The sequence below is a fragment of the Lipophrys pholis genome (assembly GCF_963383615.2).
Source record: "Lipophrys pholis genome assembly, chromosome: 1".
In the NCBI taxonomy this organism is placed as follows: domain Eukaryota; kingdom Metazoa; phylum Chordata; class Actinopteri; order Blenniiformes; family Blenniidae; genus Lipophrys; species Lipophrys pholis.
The window spans coordinates 52,664,715-52,683,841 of NC_137635.1; the positions used below are offsets into that span (position 1 = coordinate 52,664,715).

The following is a 19,127-nucleotide window of genomic DNA, read 5'->3' on the forward strand; positions in this document are numbered from 1 at the left end:
ACGTTTCAACACCGACGCTTGTGATTGGGCGACGCGCGACCACGAGATTATTCTGACCAATCAGCGGTGTTGTTGCTGCAGTTAAAGAGCCGCCGCCCGGGTGACGATGATGCAGCATCAGTCTGAAGAGCGGCTGGTCACAAAAGGGTTAAAATGGAAAAACAATTTAATTAACGACATTAAAATTTACTTAATCAATGTTCTGTAACCGGAGACCATTTTCAGGCTTGTTTTCCTTCACTTTCATGATTGTTTAAGAAAACAAGAAAATCATCGCATGCCAATTTTCTTTTCTTTTTTTTTTTAATTGCTTCCCTTCTTGGCCCAGTACACTGAACTATGATCAAACAACAGAAAACAACACATTTAGCTTTAGTACTAAATGCGCAGTAAATATAATACCACCCTGCAAGAAAAGACGACAACATACAAAACACTAACATGGGATTTAGACATTTAAATTGTTGGAACACGATATCGATTGCTTCAGTGTTATTAGAGAAATGTCAGATTATTTAAATGTTGTTACACTCTTGTTACCACATCCTGTAACCACGGAGGAGCAACTTTGATAATCTGATCACCTTCCAGGCCTGTGACCGAGCAACTCCACCATAAGGGTTTACTACAAGTACTGCAGCTAATTTTACGCAATGTTTGTAATTTAAATCAACATGCATTTGTTTAGTTTTTTTTGTTTAACCTTACAATTATACTAATTTTGAATATTTTCATTTGATTTGTGGTTAATGTGCTGAGAAAAACCACCATCCTACACAATCATATTTCGTTAACTGCTTACAGCATGGGGATGGAGGCTTCATGTGGCTGATAATATAATGTATTAGTAAAAGAAATATTGAAATGTAATTGAACAGAGGACATAATAATACAAACTGAATATCACATGCACTTGTGTACAGTGTCAAACAGTGTCATAAATTCAAAGTGTAATAAATGTGTTGCATGCAGACGTTATATATAAATACAAGTTTCTCAAATTCTAGCAACTACAAAAGCAGCACTTATCTCAAAATATGACACAGCATGTTATTCAAGTATCCTGACACTATTATCAATTTACAAGAGCTAGGTTGGAGAAAGACAGAAAGAAATATGCACATGATCAAATATGATCAGTTGGCCTGTTAACGATTGTGACTAAAATGTTTTGTTTAACTAAATCTCAGTCTGAGCATCTTCAAAAGAGTAATTCAAGTAAAAAAAAAAATATTCAAAATGACAATGGCTTAGACAAATGTAAGATTCAACAACAAGGCGTCAGTAAAAAAAGAAACCTTTAGACATCTGTATATTATGCAATATATCAGATAATATGGTAGTGTATTCTACAGAAACTAACAGTTCCAGATTATGTTTTTTATCATTTCATCCGTCGTTGCAGTCAATTTATTTATTTATCTATTTATTTATTTATTTATTTAGTTTGTTATTTAGTTGGCTATTTAGTTAGTTGGTATAATTAACATGTCCCTACCTTTCCGAAAAACCAACAATTATGTAGTAATTTGACACCTGTCTCATTGTCTGGAAAAACAGAGCCGACGTTTTGAACGCACACCATTAACGTATAGGCCAAACTCACGTAGAATCCTGATTATTGTAGCTACAGATTACCTTCTCGTTACATCGTTCTAAAGTTGCCATCCTGCTGAACGACAGTCCTATTAGCATATTTCTTAAATGTTTTAACCATCTTACTGTTTACTTTGACACACAACAATGAGTTTAAATTCGTTGACCCAGTGTGACCCAGTGTATTTATTTTAAGATTTAATAATTAGATCCTGTTGTATTTATTGTGTCACGAAACGCAGAGGAGTGTTGCAGTTCATCGTTCCTCCAACAGAGGTCAGCACAGAGCTGCCAGCGTCACACACACATCTTCGTCATCTGCTATCAACTCACTAAACTCCTCTTCAACCTTTATGACTAAAAGACCAAAATTAAATTTGTCTGAAGCCGCAAAACATACTAATTATCGGGAATAAAAAATAAAAAAAATGAATGAATAAATAATTAATTAAGGCTATACATATAGTGATGTTCCCTCTTTTGTCATGTCTTTTCCCACTTTAGTCATATAGCTATTTACAGTTGATGATTGCTTCCAATTGTTAGGGAAAATCCCCCGTTATTTCTTTCTCTTTTTTCCTATCCTGAAAAAAATAGCTGTACAAGCAATTTTAATCATTTTAGTTTGATTGTTCTAGTTTTACATTTTTTTCCTGTTTTTAGCACAATCCTAATATCCTGTCTTTAGCCAGGGGATCAAACCAGTTTTGAAAATCAATGTAGAATGAATAAAACAAAAAATGCAAACAAAATGCTTATTGAGAAATGATATTCTGAAAGCGTCATGCAGCCATCACAGAGAAGCTGAGGAGCCACATTTAGTTTATAGGAGCTGACAGGAGCAATTTGATGCAGCTTTGCTTTATTTCAACTTTTTTCTTTAAGACTGTGGGAGGCAAGAAAGAAAACCCACACAGAGAGAACAAGCAAACTACACACAGAAAGTCAAGACCCAGACTCAAACCAACTGCATTCTCACTATGGCCAGTACCAACTGCTATTCCAGGGGGTGTGACAGATAAATCTTGCAAAATGAAATTGTCCCGTAAAGAGGCTCCAATCTGGCCAAACCACCAAGCAAGTTGCAAAAACTTCAAAGAAAATTTAGATTTTTAAAATACATGCCTTAATAGAAGTGGCCACGATATCGGGGATGCTGTCATTAAAGAAAGCAGCTGAAATCAAACTGGCCTCAGGACCATGCTGTTGGAGCGAGTTTGTAAAAACATGCAGAATGCAACAGAAGTTTTATTGGACATTTCACAGTGTTTTTGCACCATTAAAATTGACTTCATGTTGAGATTGTCGTCATTTTTATTAGTTATTGTTTGGTTTTGTGAAGAGAAAAGTTGCTGAATCCATCGTAACTTACATGAATATCCACGACTTCTACTGGAGTTGTAAAGGGTTTATTTTGACACCTTTGGTCAAGTCTTACAGGTTGCTCCAGAGACTTTGGAGTCTGTTCCTCATGCTTATATACAAGTGAGAATCTGGGGTTCTGGGTTCTTTCTATTAACAAGCTCCAGGTCTTCACCTCCTGAGTTGTTCATGTAAGATACACGTGCCAAGTTCCAGCCTACAAGTTGAGAGAAATGTGGGGCGTAAACCTCGTCTAAGTGTTTGTAGCTGAGTCAAAATGATCTCCGATTTGAATGGATGTTTGAAATGGCTTCGTTCACAGCATTCTGTTTTTATTCATGATTTACACAACGTCCCAAGTTTTCGGGAACTGAGGCCATAAATGTGTCAGATATGATTGTGGCTGTGCTGTTGTTTAAAAATGTTACCGTCTACAAGTCTGCTCACATGTGCGTGTGTGTGTGTGTGTGTGTGTGTGTGTGTGTGTGTGTGTGTGTGTGTGTGTGTGTGTGTGTGTGTGTGTGTGTGTGTGTGTGTGTGTGTGTGTGTGTTTAATGAGCCGTTTTGTCAGCACGGCCGTCATGCAGGCCTCATTATTCTGTCGACACGCCTTGTACGGTACCTGCGTGAGTGTGTTTGGCACGTTGCCAAGCGTAAGGCGCCACTTTATGAGTATGATGATCTCACCTCGACCCTCCTCCAAACACTGTGTGTATTCAGCACTTTGTGTGTGTGTGTGTGTGTGTGTGTGTGTGTGTGCGCAGTGAGCTCTGGCGTGTAATCAACAAGAGAAAGTGTCTAGAAAGTTGTGCATGCGTAAGAGCAGATGAAGTGTGTTTCTGCATGTTGCTTCATTTGGTTCAGTCCAGGAATAAAACTCGAGCACCGCCACCACAACAGTCCCACCAATGCTGCACGTTTACAGCTTTTGGCTCAATAAGAACTCAGTGATCTTTCTCGTTCTGCTCTGACCTGCAAGCCACAACAAGAGAGTGTCCACAGACAGAGAGACTGGTCGCAGATGTTGTGGTCCGTCTAGTCTTTATATTTGATTCTTAATCGGTTCCAGTATTCCTCATTTGAAGGTGAACTGTCTGCAAAATTCAATTGAAGTGCATGAGCTGAGTTCTAAGCTATTTATCAAAACAAGTATTTTTGGTTAAGGCGAGCTCATCAGAAACCTCCCGTAGAGCAGAAGGGCAAAAAGCTCCATTGATCTTTATTTTCAGTATGAAATCGTAATTCTTCCTGTGCGAGATTTTGTTTGTTTTTTGCTACCAATCAATTATTATGGAGAACAATCTGGCAGTGTATTAGTTTGCACTTTAAACTCACAGTTACAGTGAGTATAAATATAAGTATACAGGGAGTATGTAAGTATAAATTTTAAAAAGTGAAAACATCTGTCCACTCCTGTTTTACAGATGGTTTTACGTTCTTGATGTGATGTTTTTGCTGCTTGTTGTTGTTGTTGATAATGATAACTATTCAAATTGTTATATTTATGTCTGTTTGTCCTATTTGTACCCTGAAAGAAAGAAAGAAAGAAAGAAAGAAAGATCTTTGTTATATGTAAAGTTTGCATGCTTACGCTATGTACGCATGGATTCTTCTTTGATGCAGTATGTTTTTGCCTCACAGTCTAAAATCATTAGCTTGAGTTTAATTTGTAAAAATCGGAATTGACCATGTACTACCCACACAGGTCCCAGGCACAACTGTTGGCAGGGATCTTCCATCCATATGGATGAAATGGGTGAAAACACATAAAACTGACAAACACTTACACTCCCATTCATCTACAGTCAGCTCAGAGTCATCATTTCTTCTAATACAACGTGGTACTGTGGCTGCAGTACCTCTTATGTCCACTAGGGAATACATCAAGAAACATAGTTGTGTTCAAACAAATGGGAAACCCCATTAACAGCCACTGGAGCTCTCTAAAAAAAAATCCCTTCACTCTGGTTTGAGTGTCTGAGGAGATCTGATGACATAATAAATACAAGTCAAATCCAAACCTGAGCTCTGGGTGGAAAAATAAATGTTTCGCTTGGCCTCCCACACATGCTTACTCCCCTGTCAGTGTGTCTGCCCGGTCTAGAGACGCTGTGGAAAAACTGACCCTACTTGTATATTTGAATTGAACTTTTTATATATATAAAGTTGACCCGTTTAGCAACAATGACGCTTTTCTTCAAAGTGAACGCCCCCATGCAGCTTGTTTTTACATGTAGCAGGCACAGAAATGCCATTTTTCTTCTTGGAAACTTACAGATATTTTCCCCCAACTCAACCAATACTTCAAGATGTTTCTCTTTGTATATTTAAAGTCTTAACTAAAGTCATCAAACAATCACGTGTAAAAGCAAAAAATGGTTTGAGTTTCTCCTTCTAAAGATCAAAGATCTGCTATGTTTTCACTGAAATATTGAAATTGATGGTGGAAAGATAAAGTAAGTAAATCTGAGTCCAAATCACCACTTCTGATCTGAACTACTTGCAAGGACCGTGTCTCTGAAAGGTTCTGACATGGCACTTCTTGGTGTGTTTGTCGTAAAGTTGTAATGGAGACACTTTGCATCGTTATCTTGACGGTTCACTTCATGAGAATGTTTAACTGAGCACCAAACCGATCGGGGCTGTTTACTATAGAGAGCTGACACATCACTTCACTTCTACCATAGATTATTCAGTTCTCCTAACTTCTCCCCTCCTCCACTGGAAAAACACATGACTCACCCCTTACCCCAACAACACCAACACGAAAACCTCACCGCCGCATACCGCTCTGTAAACATTTTCCTGAGAAGTTGTACATGGCGTCTTTCCCGCAATTGGTCGTCTGAGATAATTTGTCGCTCACTGGGAGAACCAGCCATGTCCAATGCGTTGAGTCGTTTTCTGCAAGTCATCCAGCTTCTAGTGGCCAGAAATGGTATTACAAGCCCTTGTCGCTACATAACACTACCAGGAAATACCATCACGCATAATACTGTTACACATACGATGTTCTGCTGTAGGTCATTTTACAATTCTGAAAAACGGAAAATTCACATTCATGCCCCTGTATAGCAAAGAAAATAGCTAAATCACATAATTTGAATACTTGTTACACACACTCACACAGCATTCACGTAAATGTTAGCAGATGCTGAAGATTTTATTTCTTTCAAGGACATTATCAGCAGCAGGCACTCCGTACGTATCATCAGAGAGCTGATAGTCCCACATTACCCCAATAGATGGCTTTTTGTTCTGCTGCTACAATTTCTACAAGTAGGATAGGATGCAGAACTCCCAGTTTTAGTTAGAGTCTAACATTGTTGCTCATTTTCCAGTGAGTTTAACATTTAGACTTGCTCAGGGGACCCTGGAAGTGGTCGTTTTTAACTGTTTGGAGACCTGATTTGACGCAATGAGCTTTTCTTCTTTTCTCACTGTCCATACATTTAATTGTCACCATAATATGCAGGCTGTGCTCTCTCTTCTCTCTGTACCTTCATTTGAAGGATCTTAGTTCTGCAGTGTCTGTGTTAACCTGCCGTCTTACTTGTTTGTTTCTCTCTGTCACTGTCTAGTAATGTTCTCTGGATTCGTCAGAGGTAACGTCCTGGTAAAAAGGAGTTTGAATTGAATGACTGAAATTACTGGATTTAACTGAATTGCTGCTTTGATTTGGACCATTAGGAGACAATTTGACATATTTAATTGACCCTTAAAGGGGTCATATTCTGCAGCTTTTCAACACTTTTACATGGTCTCTTTGGTCCCAAAACATTGTATTTAAAAGTTTATGGCTGCAAATCCAGCTTTTCCTTGATTTTCCTCCATTTGAATATTGGATCATAGGAGCTGCATTCAGAATCTGCTGTGTCTGTGTGAGCTGGACGGGTTCCGCCCACACATGCCCATCTTGGGAAGAGGAGGAAGTACTTCCTCTCCTGGTGCCATGTGCCAGAGCAGAGCTGCTTAATTGTGGGAGGAGTCAAAGGGAGGGCCTACCTTGATTGGGATTGGCTAAACCCCCGATGACACTATCTAGGGTTTGATTTTTGATTGGCTGGTTGGAGCAACACACTTTTTAAAAACTGAAACAAGCCAGGGAGAGAGAGGACAGACTTTCTTCACACCTTGCTGTATGCAAATTGAAATGCAACCATTCCCAGGTGACACAAGACGCAAGAGGATGATACACCCACAACAGGTTGCTAACAGAGCTAATGCAGATAGTATCACACATATTCACAGCCAAGGAAACGGGTTACCAACTCATCCAACACAAATGTCTTTAGATTATGAGATAAAAGAGGAAAAAAATCCACAGATGGATTGATTCTGTTCCCAGAATTAAACAGGAGATATTCTCATGTCAGGCAGGAGTTACAGCCACAAGAATATGTGTTGTTACTATAGCAAAAGAGGAGATGGACATATTGCATTCCAATAGGGTTTTCACTCAGCTCTGCACAGACTCGGACCCTAATAAGGTAACCAACAATCCAGTCTGATCAGACTTGTAATACCATTTTGTGCTACAAGATGATGCATTAAGTCAATGAGCAACAAAGTAAAACCACAGAAACAGTGACTCACTTCTGCCACCCAGTGTCCACAGGTGGCATTACTTATGTTACACACCGTACCATTAACCAAACATGAAGTTGTCTTGTGCAAACTAAGAAAAGAACATTGATCACAATGTGTGTAAATTTAAAAAATAAAATATCTTAGATGTGGAATTATGTTTCACACAGTGGACACAATGAAGCTTTTTAATGGAGCAATAGCAGACAAGTTGAGGAAAGAAATGAAATAGAAAAGATCTGCACAGATGAGAATAGTTTGTCCTTCTACTTCAACGAGGATTGACAGCGCTCATGCTGTAAATTTAATGTCTATACATGTCACGGTGCTTCTTATTAACTCAGATCTGGCTTCCTTCAGTCCCAGGCCATGGGCCATGCTGTCTGTCAGGTCTCTGTGTGAGTGCGTCTTCATCCTGGCTGCTGTTTTTTCAGATTCTCATTGGTAAACAACAGAGTTCAGTTCTAAGTAGGTGGTAATTTTGAGTAGCTGTTCGGTGTTGGAGGAAAACGGGATGCTGTCAGACTCCAGAGAAATCCCAGCAGGACAGGATGCGGTCAGATTCCCAGAAGTATTCCAGAGAACAAAGAGTCTGGTAGCACACTGATGGCAGAGCCCGTGGCATTATCCACAAACACAGACACGTACTCCCCCACCTACAAAACACACAAACATTTAACAACAAGAAATGCAAAGAAAATGAAAAATTGAGGCAAGAACGTAAAATGTCTTCTGTGTTTTTTTATTCTCCTCCTACCTGCAGGTAAAGTGTTCCTGTCAGTAAGATGCTGAACGTTCCACCTGCAGCGGCCACACCCATAACCGACTCCACAGATCTGACACACACACACACACACACACACACGCACACACGCACACACGCACACACGCACGCAGATAAGATGTGTTACAGAAAGTAAATTAATTCAATAAACACACTATTTCCTGGACCTACTAATATTCCCAGCACGTAAACATTCTAATGCGGATAGAACTGATGAGGAAGTAAAGTCTCTGGTAAATAATCATTTTATTACAACAATGGTTCTTGGAGATGAATCTTCATTTCCATTTAAAATAGTGCCACGTTTGAAAGAAACTTGTGATTGTGTGATAGGTTGCCAGATTTCCAGATTTCCTCTGTTTGTTTTTTGCTTCTGAAGCTGAAAATCATGGCTCGAACAGCATTTTGTAAAGGACAGGAGAGGTTTAAGTTGGTTTTTCCACACAAAATCAAACTATCAAAGCTAAGTTTCATAAATTGTGGGATGTCAGAGACGGGCCACAAGGTGGAATCCCAACAAGAAAACCCCATGAAGATAAGGCCATTAACAGCATGTGGGAACCATAGACCATCAAAGGTATGATAGACATGGTAGCTATGTCTCTATAGAATGCCTGTAACTGTCATACCTTTTGCACTAACCATACTTTTATTTTCATATACTGATTTCTTCTCAAAAATACAACATTATGAAATGAAAGAAGGCACGCTGGGAACCCTCCAATGTTTACCTGGAGTTAGTGTCAGTAGATCTAAATCAGACTGACTCAACCTGTGACCCGTGAGCCCGTCCAAACAGAGGTAGATACTCACAGATTACTCTGACAGAGCGACTCGATGCAGATCGCTGCTCTCACGCTGTCTCTGAGCCGAACCTGCACTCTGTCACCAGACTCTGTCGCACAAACACAAGAAAACTCAATACATTTTAACGTGAGTTACAGAAACTTTTCCAGCCTTTTTGAGGATCTGTGTTGTTTCTCTCAGTGTTGAGAGTCATCCAGTGAATTTTGATTTGGCCCAATACACCACATTCACTTCCTAACACAACTGTCACAGATTAAAATGCTAGAATGATAAGCAATATATCAACAGCTCTGAAGTTTTTCCTCTAATTTTAGTGCAAAACAATATGAGTAAATCATGAAAATGTTATCATATAAGAACCTTATCCACAATCTCTATTAGAGATGTCACGGTGTGGCTTTGATGCTCATGAAGTTTCATAAATAATAAGTTTGCAAGATTTCACTGATGCATTACTGATCCCTTGACTATAAGCTTGGTTTTCACCTGCTGTTCAATTTCTGGGACAAATTCCAACTAATGTCTTTGGGTCACATTTTCCATGTCATCCAGCTGGCCAGATTGAACGAAAGATTTAAGAAAAGTAGATCTTGAAATATTCTTGAACAACAACCGAGTGTTGGAGTACTTTATTACCAAATATATCAACGAGTGAACTGTAAAGCGTTAGAGGGCAAACTAATCGGTGTGTTTCTACTCAGAGAGGATTTATTGTGGCGATAGACCAGAGGAGTCGTGTGTGGTTGTGCCATTAAAGCTGGACTGTAGCAACTAAGACTGAACAGACAGACCTATCAGCAGGCTGGCGGTCAGCTGGTAGAAGCCAGACACCGGCGCTGTGTATCGGCCAGTGCTGCTGTTGAAGCTGTGACCCCTCTGGAGGCTCCGCTCAGAGTCCGAGGGCTGCGGGGGGGTCAAAGGTCAAACACATGAAAGACAGACTTCACAAACACAATAAAAGCTCAGAGGAAAGGATGTAGGAAATGTGCAAAAAAAAAGTGTAATTCATCGTCCAAGTTCAGCATTTTAACCTCAGAATTAGTATTGTAATCGCACTGAACAAAGTGTAAGAGGTTATTTTCACCAACAATCCAATCGTAAAACACCTTTTCCACCTGCAGAAGGCACGTTCGTGTGGGCTGCACTCGCCCCTCCTCACCTTGCTGAACGGCTGCAGCTCCAGCAGACTGCGGCGAGGGATTGTGACGGCCTGCAGAAGGCGGCTGAGGAAGGAGGTGGAGACACGAGGGGGGTGATCGCACTGCAGGCACGCGCTTCCTGCCATGTCTGAGAGGGAGAAACAGCGCGCAGGCAGAGGAAAGCAGTCAGTAATGAAGACCGAGAGGAGGTTCAGCTTCAACAGAACAGAGATTTTCAACTGGTGGGATGTGACCAACAAGTAGGTCGGTGGCCTATTTGTGATGAGAAACATGAAGAAAATGGCTAGTTTTGGTTAATGCTGTGAAGCCGTGTGGATCTTGACACGTTTCTGTCTGAACCAGTGTCAACATCTGCAAGAGGCTTCAGCTACTGTGAGTGCGTGTGCGCACACCACCCACATGATAAAAACATTACCAGATCTATGTCCTATATATATAATCCTTTACTGTGGCAATCTTAGCCATCCATAGAAATACATGCATGAAATAGTCAAATCAAGTCACAATCATCCATAAACAGAGACGCTGTGGTTTCCACGTGTCACAAACACTTTTATTGTAAAGATTGCTTTGAGAGGTAATGGGTCAAACTTCTATAAGGATTAGAGTAAGATGTTGTGGAAAGACTTCAATATTACAAACGTGGGAAATGATGACAAAACGAGTTACGATGAACCTAACAGTTCAAATGGTTGCATGTTTTGAGTCCAGTCAACTTTTAAATGCATGGTTCTCCACGATGTTGGACTTTTGATTGTCGACATCAAAGAAAAACACCGTCTTCCATCATGTATGTTCTGAAAGCTGCGTGTGCCTTACTTTCACTTGTTTTTCTTTTTTCAGGTTTTGTTTATGTGAGCAGAGAACAACCATAAAAACTGTTTCTTACTGGAGTCATAGTTTCACAGAGGAGTTTTCCCCTGGGATTAATGAAGTATTAGTCATAAGTGAACCCTATAAAAACACCCAGAAAAAGTAATTTGAATGTTTTGTTTCTGTTTGTCTTCTCACCATGGATAATAAATGTGAATTTATTTTTAAAATAACTAAAAAAAAATATTTAAAAGGCATTTTTAAGTAAAAGTGAAATTACAAATGACTTAGAAAAAGTACAAGTACACAAAAAACGACTTAATTACAGTAACATGAGTAAATGTAACTTGTTAATCGACATTGAATGGGAAATTGTCAGATCCTGTGGACACGAACCTTCAGTCTGTACTGCTGATGGTTTAATTGTATCCCCAAATTGTTTTTACCGGATTAATCATGATGATGGATTAATCTGCATTGATGCGTCAATATTAGCAGCCCTACAATAAATAAAAATCACACTTTTCCACTTAAAGGCCCTTTTAGGTCACTGGATGAGATTGAAAAAAAATACATTAAAGCAACAACATAATCTTGGAAATTAATATTGGAGGTTTACTGAGTAGTTATTGTGCTCTGCAAGACTTTTTGCTTTGTACATTATCCTGCCACCAGGGGGCCGTGTGTGCAGTTAGTCCTGCTGCGAAGACCGTGATACTTTTATCTGTGTGGATGAATAATGGAATATTTCCACTATTTCCTTTGAGGTATGCAGTGAAAACTGCTTTCACTGTTTTAGCTTGTGCTTCTATCAACAACAACAAAAACTAAAATACAGTTTAATCGTCCATTACAGGGTAAAAACAACCACTCACTCACATTGACACATACTGACAAGTCTGAGCCACGCAGGAGGAAAGCTAATGCATACACAGGAAGAACATGCAAACTCCACACAGAAAGGACACCGAGTGCTAAACCATTACAGCACTCTGCAGCCCGCACACTACCGATACACAGTCAAAGAGCTTCTCATAAATGCACCTATTATCTCTTCTTTCCTGTCATATGAACAAGTGTGAACGCATCCTCAGGCCGATACAGACGTAAATACAGAAACTTGTTTTCCACCTTCACTGGTTTTCATGCATCAGTGGCTGATAAGCAACTGTAAAACATTATGATATCTTTTTGTTGTTGTTGCTGAGATAGAATAAGGCGTACGCTTTGAAAACAAGCTTGTAAAATGGCCCTTCATGTCTTTCTGCTTGACAGGTATGATTACTCGATGACCGCCGCAATCAGATAACATACCAGGTCATAATTATATAAACACCACTGAAAGGTAGAAACACACACACACACGGAGGGAGTGTGGTTAAGAAAAACTACCGACATCCATGAATAACACACACACATACACGCGTATACACACACACACACACACATACACACACAGATTCACGGAAAGTAACAAAGACACACCATCAGTCAGCAGGAATGTCAGGAATCCTGCAGCTGAGCCAAGTCACATCCACGCTCCACAAAATTACCCCTATTAAGGACTCAGACAGCGTGCCTACACACACACACACGCGCACACACACACACACACACACACACACACACACACACACACACACACACACACACACACACACACACACACACACACACACACACACACACACACACACACACACACACACACACACACACACACACACACACACACACACACACACACACACACACAGAATTTATATAAGCTATGTAGAGAAAATGCAGAGTGAAAGTGAAAAAGTGAAGCTGCTCAGATGATGTGAAAACAGTCAGTGACTGGAGCGCAACATGTTGTTGTTGTTATTATAACGTGTCAACAGGTCTTTTTTTTTTTTTTTTTTCCCGTCTAATGAGCCCTGACAGGGTGTCTTCGACTCCTTCACCCCCAGTCGGACGCCGGGTTCAGAGCGACGGGTTCTCACCTCTCAGCTTCAGCTGCAGCTCCTGGATCAGGCCCTGTTGTTGGGGCAGGAGGGGAGCAGGGGGACCCGGGGGCCCCTGAGGGCCTGGGGGGCCTGGAGGACCGGGCAGACCATGCTGCAAAGGTACAACACAACAGCTTAGAGTTACTTATACCCCTGACTGAGTTTTATCTTTGTGTTTATGGTCGTCTGGTCGACTTGTTCTGATTCAAAAAATTTCATCAGGGAAAAACCCCCTCAAGATTGTGTTTATACAACATTTGAGTAGAAAACGCATTGTTTTTGAATTTTTGCTTTAGAAAGTGTTTCTATTTGCAACGTTTTTATGTCCATTTACATGGAAATGGCAGAAACACTGAAAATATTGTAGTTTTCATGTTGGGCCACTAGTAGGTGCTGTTGTTTGTTTTTGTGATAAAACCATACACATGTGCACAGAGAACAATACGCTATAAACATTAACAATGGTGAGTACACGGACACTGGTATGGACAAGTTGGATTGTTAATACGGTGACTGTCAACTACTGAGTCCCTATGGACCAGCAGCCATGATACTCTGGAGGCCAGCATCGTTGAGCTATTAACTATTTACTACAGCTGTTTCACAATAGGTGCATTTCTTGTTTTCAAAAAGTTGTGTTTTCAGTGGCTCCAACCTCCGTTGTTGTGTAAACCGACAACCAAAACACAACCAAAACACAATGAAAGTCACTTTTCACTTGAACATGTTGTGTAAACGATAATGTTGACTTTCTGACCTTATAGCTTTACTTTTTAAGAGAGTGCTCAGCACTGCCCCCCACACCCGAGGCAAAGGTAATAATGGCTTTTTTTATTGCAGTTTAATTCAAATCAGAAAAAGTTAATGTTTATAATGACTTACATGAAATACATTACGTATTCTTTGGAAAGTTGTCTAGTGATCACCTGCTCAAACTGGCTTTACTTGGTTTTCTTTATGATTTTGATCGATTTATGTCTTGATCTTTTCTGCTCTATACTCTGTAAGGTGACCTGAAAGGAGCCTTCAAATAAAATGTATATTATTATTATTATTATGACATGGAGAAAGCAAAAGGACACTGACATTACTTCAACCACAAGTTTTTGTGAGATTCAGCAATCTGAGAGAAAGCATAGTTCCCAGCTGATTCACTTGTCTTCATTATTTGACCAAATTTGATGTTTTGACAATTAAATTATTGAAATGATTGGAACCATGCAGAAATTAAGCTTTTACCACAAACAACCGCACAAATATTCAATGGATGGATGGATGGATGGATGGATGGATGGATGGATGGATGGATGGATGGATGGATGGATGGATGGATGGATGGACGATCCAATTTCTCACAACAGCAGCCAAATATGAAAGGAAAAAGTTGCATCACCCTCTACAAAGGTGTCCCAAACATGTATATTTTGTGCAACACAAGTCGTTCCATTTTCAGGTGTCTGCTCCACATAACGTCAAGTCAAAATACACAATGTTTGCAGATAGAAGTGATCGGCTCGCTCACCTTTGTTACATTCCAGTCGGGGTTTTCTGAATGAAACTGCAGAGACACAATATGTTTGTATGATGGTCTGAGCCAGATGTCTAATTACCCAGGTCTGGGACTAATACTGAAGGTACGATCTACCAAAATGTCAGTAATGCTGCCGTTAACGTTCAACATGTCTTGCAGAGTTTTGATAGTTTTATTTGTTTCTCGCAGCCAAGAGCTGCAGTCAAGAACCAAACACCTTTTAAAGAATACAGTGACTCACTGCGCCATCTTGGCATTGTACAACTGAATAAGACATCTCTTATGACAGACTCCAGCGGATGGCGGAGTGACACAAACTTAAGGTAGTGTCCCTGGGTGCAGTTTTTTTTTTACATTGTCAAGGTGGAGGTGTGTCTGACCTTGGAGCTTCTGCGGGTCCCTTTGCTTCTGCGGTTGTCCCCTTTGTTGGAGTTTCTCCTGAAGATGAGCCAGGAGCTGAGAGGAGACACTCTGGAAAGGTCGGAGGACGGCGGGTCCTGCGGGAAGACACACGACGCCTGACTGTTATTCAATCAGGTTGTGCAGCTCGGAAACAATTGGAGATGTAGTTCTCAGATCCACTGATATATGAGATGTGTCTTTTCAGCTGCGTGTAGAAATAGTGGCTGTGCCGAAGATTCAGTTAAAAACTGAAAGCGCTGGATGGGTTGTTATTCTTCTTCTACAGATAAACACACAAACACTGCCTTGGTTTGACAGTCCTACAAGCGCTTTTTCGGACACTATTGGTCGTATGTCTTGGAGGAAGTTTCGCTCTACTACAGTTAATGCTGTAACCAGCCTAGGAAAGGAGACGGATTATGAGTCTAATGTCATGAAGTCCAAGTCCGATTGGCCCGATGGAATTGCTTTGATGCGTCTCGTACCTTGATGCATGAGAATAAGCGGAGACTCTGCTCTTCTGTAAAGTCCTTCAAAACTCACACCCAACGTTGATGTTTGTGAATGTCAGCTTTAGTGGCCCTAAAGGTTTAAGGAGTTAAGACAGAAATTAGGTAATGGAAAGTACTCTCTCTCGCAGCGAGATGAGTTTACACGTTCTTCTTTACATATTGGATAAAGCTGTATGGGAAGTTTTACAGGGTGGAAACAAAGTGGAGATTCTATGCAGCATTAGAATGAGGTATTAAGAGTATCAGGAAGAGATTATTTAAACTTTAAACGCTGCGGTGGAAACAAAGAATGTGAAGTTCTTCAACTTAGCCTTGATGTTCCGGCGAATATCTACTAATGAGATGAAGCTGAACTGATTTTCATTTTCAACAACAACAACAACACTTTTTTAAAACCAGAAATAGAAATCCGGCATAAAGCGTCTGGACTCAGTCCTCCCCCTGCTGGAAAGTGTTTAAACATGCAGACTGTTTTTGCAAGTTTTACGTCAACACAGTTGTCATTATCTCCTCCACTGCCACTGCAAATTTAAAGTAATTGCACTAATCGCTGCACTTATGGGCATGTTGGGCCGACACTGGGGTGTGGTTGGGTGCATCCGTGGCGCATTGCCATCATCCAGCAACACAAAGCGATTGTGTGAGCAACTACATAAGTTGTTTATTTGTCATGCAGTGGCCGTCCTTTATACCGAGGCTGCGTTTACGCGACATTTTCAAGTGAAAATGGAAAACTCTTGCTGTGTTTTTGGTGTCTGTTTACACTACGACGGTGCTCAGAGCCAATAAAAATGCAACTTATCAAAAAAGCTCCACCTCCGTCTCCATGTAAAGGGGAAAAACGCAACTTATTTGAAATGCAGCTACTGCGCATGCGCACCACGGCCAAACTAAATAGTTCTTTTGCATATGTGTGAGTAGATAGACAATGATAATGGTCGTCCCCCAAAATGTCATGACTCCCAGTCCATATTCTCCTGGGACTTTTCGTATCGGTAGTTTTATAGTTGAGAGTCAACAGGAATTGCAATCCGACTACATTGTTCATATTAACTCAATGTCTCTCCACACGGTTCCTTACTGCAACCGACAGTGAGTGCTTTTTCTTTCCACCCTGCACACTGCGTCACTAGTCCCGGCCCTTAGCATGGTGAAATGCTTCGATTGGCTGTTAGGTATTTAGGTCCAATGGTGACACAGAAAACACATGAGTGACATTCAGACCTTAAAACAGTTATAGTGCATAACTGTTCAGGCGCAAGCTTCAAACCAACCAAACGTCATATCCGTGAATATGTTTTTAGGAACATAAACCTTCTGAAAAAACATATTAAACCATACAAAACTTTACTTTTAAACTCTACATATAAATTGTATGCCTTTTATCTAAAAATATGCTTTTTACTCTGTTGTAGACCGTTTTAAATCTATTTTAACCAGTATTTTCACAAAGTTTTAACAAAAATTTACTTACTGGCTCGTGTCTTTTTACTATTTACACATTTTAAACTGATTTTATTCCATTAAATATCAGTGTATTTTATGCAGAGCGACAAAACAAACATCTGTGTACTCCCATTGTTACGCTTTATTGCATATTGTTCTCTGCCTGCATGTGTGTGTCGTTTCATTACAAAAACAAACAACAGCGCCAACTCGTGGCCTGGCATGCAGACTACATCGTTTTCAAAATTTCACAAAAACAATACGTTTTCACTTGAAACGTGGTTTGGTAAACAAGGCCTGAGCTCCATCACTGTGCTCATGTATATCCATTTCTTTCTGCCTTCTCGTCTACTGGCGGTAAATCTACGCTCATAATGAGAATTTCCCCTCTTCTCAACCATACACAAAAAGTCCCATATGATTATTTAATTTACACTAAAAGAGGAAAACTCGACGTGGGCTCGACAGAATAAACTTTAACTAAATAATTAAAATGTGTTGACTCCGGATGTTCCGCTTAGTCAATAAGCCAAAGGATGAACACACTTCTCTTTCTTAAATCAACAATAATAACTGGCTGTTGGAAGATGAAATCTGCAAGTACTTACTCTTTAGGTAGAAGGACGGATATTCTTTATGCTATATGACAAGAGTTTAAAAAAATCATGAACAAATTGTGAGTCTTGGTCATTCTCACCAGAATCTCTGTGCTGATGGACTCATCCTCGTCCATCATCTCATGACTCTCCTCACTGTCCACATCATCAACATTCGCTGCATCCACCACCACCACCATCATCATCATCATCATCATTAGTCCCAACAGAGCGGGGAGCAGCAGCAGCCCCCCCGTCCCGCTGGGAGGGCTCCATCTCGAGGATAACCGGGCCGGCATGCTGGCTGTGGTGGAGGTGGAACCAGAGGATGGAGACTTTCAGGTCCTTGCAGACCCTAGGCTGTTCCCATGATGCACCTCTGTGGGTCAGCTCCTCTGGATCAGATGATATCTTCCTGGCGTATGCTGGGTTCTGACTCTCTGAGGCTCTTCGGTCTGCTCACCGTCTCCCTTCACTTCATCTTCCACTGAGTCAAAGTTGGGCTTCTGTCACATAAATAATGTGGAGGCTCCCAGTCAGCTCGTGAGGAAACTTTTCCCCGGTGGGTGGTTGTCTGCCTCCTCCTCCTCCTCCTACACCTCCTCCTCCTCCAAGTACTACTTTTTTCCAGCTCTCCAGCTCCTGCCAATTTTCCTCCCTCGCTGTGGCTGCAGATGAGCGACAGCGAACAGCGACTCCTCCAGCGAGCTTTCTTCTCCCTGATCCTCCTCACTCTGCTCTGCTCGTCTCTGCTCCGCCTGCTTTTTATCTGCAGCCCCCCTGCTCCGACTCCTCCTCTGCTCCACCAGCTCCTCCCACACCTCCTTCCCTCTCCCTATCTTTCCATCCATCTGCGGCTGTCACTCCATCTGTCTGCAGTCTTTCCCTCAGTGTCTCACCAGCGTCCGTCTGTCTCCCTCTTACTCTTTTAGATCTCGTCTCCCATCGATAGTCTTTCTTTGCCTCCAGACTTTGTTTTTGTCTCTCTGCTCCTCCTCCTCCTCCTCCTCCTGGAACATACTTCATTACAATCGTTAGTTACTTCTTTAGAAAGTACTGAAGTTAGTTTAATAGTAACTGAAAAACATATACGCCCTAACAATGTGCATAGAATTGTATTTCTTATATTTTTCTGTGATACATTAGCTGAGCTTTCAGTGCTGTGAAGTTTTCACTCAAGTTCAACTCAACGTACATCAGCGGGAGGAAGATGCTCTCTCTTCCTCGTGGAGTTATTTTAGTTATATAAAAAAAAAAAAACCTTCTTCCTTCAGAATACAGACATTTAGTTAAGCAGGATTCAAATAATACTAATGCTAACTGGTGTTCCATGCTACAAGCACATGGCTGATCGGATGAAGTGGCCATTTCTCTTGTAGTTCATTTCTTCTGCTGATGTGTTGTTGATGTGGACGGGTCAGTATGACCACTTTGACATGTTTGCAGATATGCGGCTCTATTAAACTCTCGTGCTGCTTATTCAGATGCTTTACTGTCAGAACCAGCTTTACCTTTCAGAAGCAGGCCAACCTTCTCTCCCTAA

At 40.8% G+C, this 19,127-nt stretch overlaps 1 protein-coding gene across 4 annotated transcripts; it reads right to left on the bottom strand.

The window, feature by feature from the left end:
• Positions 1-6,092: 6,092 nt before the first annotated feature.
• Positions 6,093-18,325, bottom strand: LOC308116273 (erythroferrone). Of its 4 annotated transcripts, none has more exons than XM_080474363.1 (9): positions 17,686-18,325; positions 15,009-15,125; positions 14,620-14,655; positions 13,095-13,209; positions 10,296-10,423; positions 9,928-10,039; positions 9,143-9,224; positions 8,303-8,381; positions 6,105-8,201 (listed from the first exon to the last, which is right to left on the bottom strand). In XM_080474363.1, the coding sequence occupies exons 1-9, from the start codon at positions 17,881-17,883 to the stop codon at positions 8,103-8,105; spliced, it is 966 nt and encodes a 321-aa protein (XP_080330489.1). In that variant the 5' UTR covers positions 17,884-18,325; the 3' UTR covers positions 6,105-8,102. The 4 variants fall into 4 exon arrangements, with proteins under 4 accessions (XP_080330491.1, XP_080330489.1, XP_080330488.1 ...); XM_080474362.1 differs by having other exon boundaries at positions 15,009-15,146; XM_080474365.1 differs by lacking the exon at positions 14,620-14,655 and having other exon boundaries at positions 6,093-8,201.
• Between the last annotated feature and the right edge of the window lie 802 nt (positions 18,326-19,127).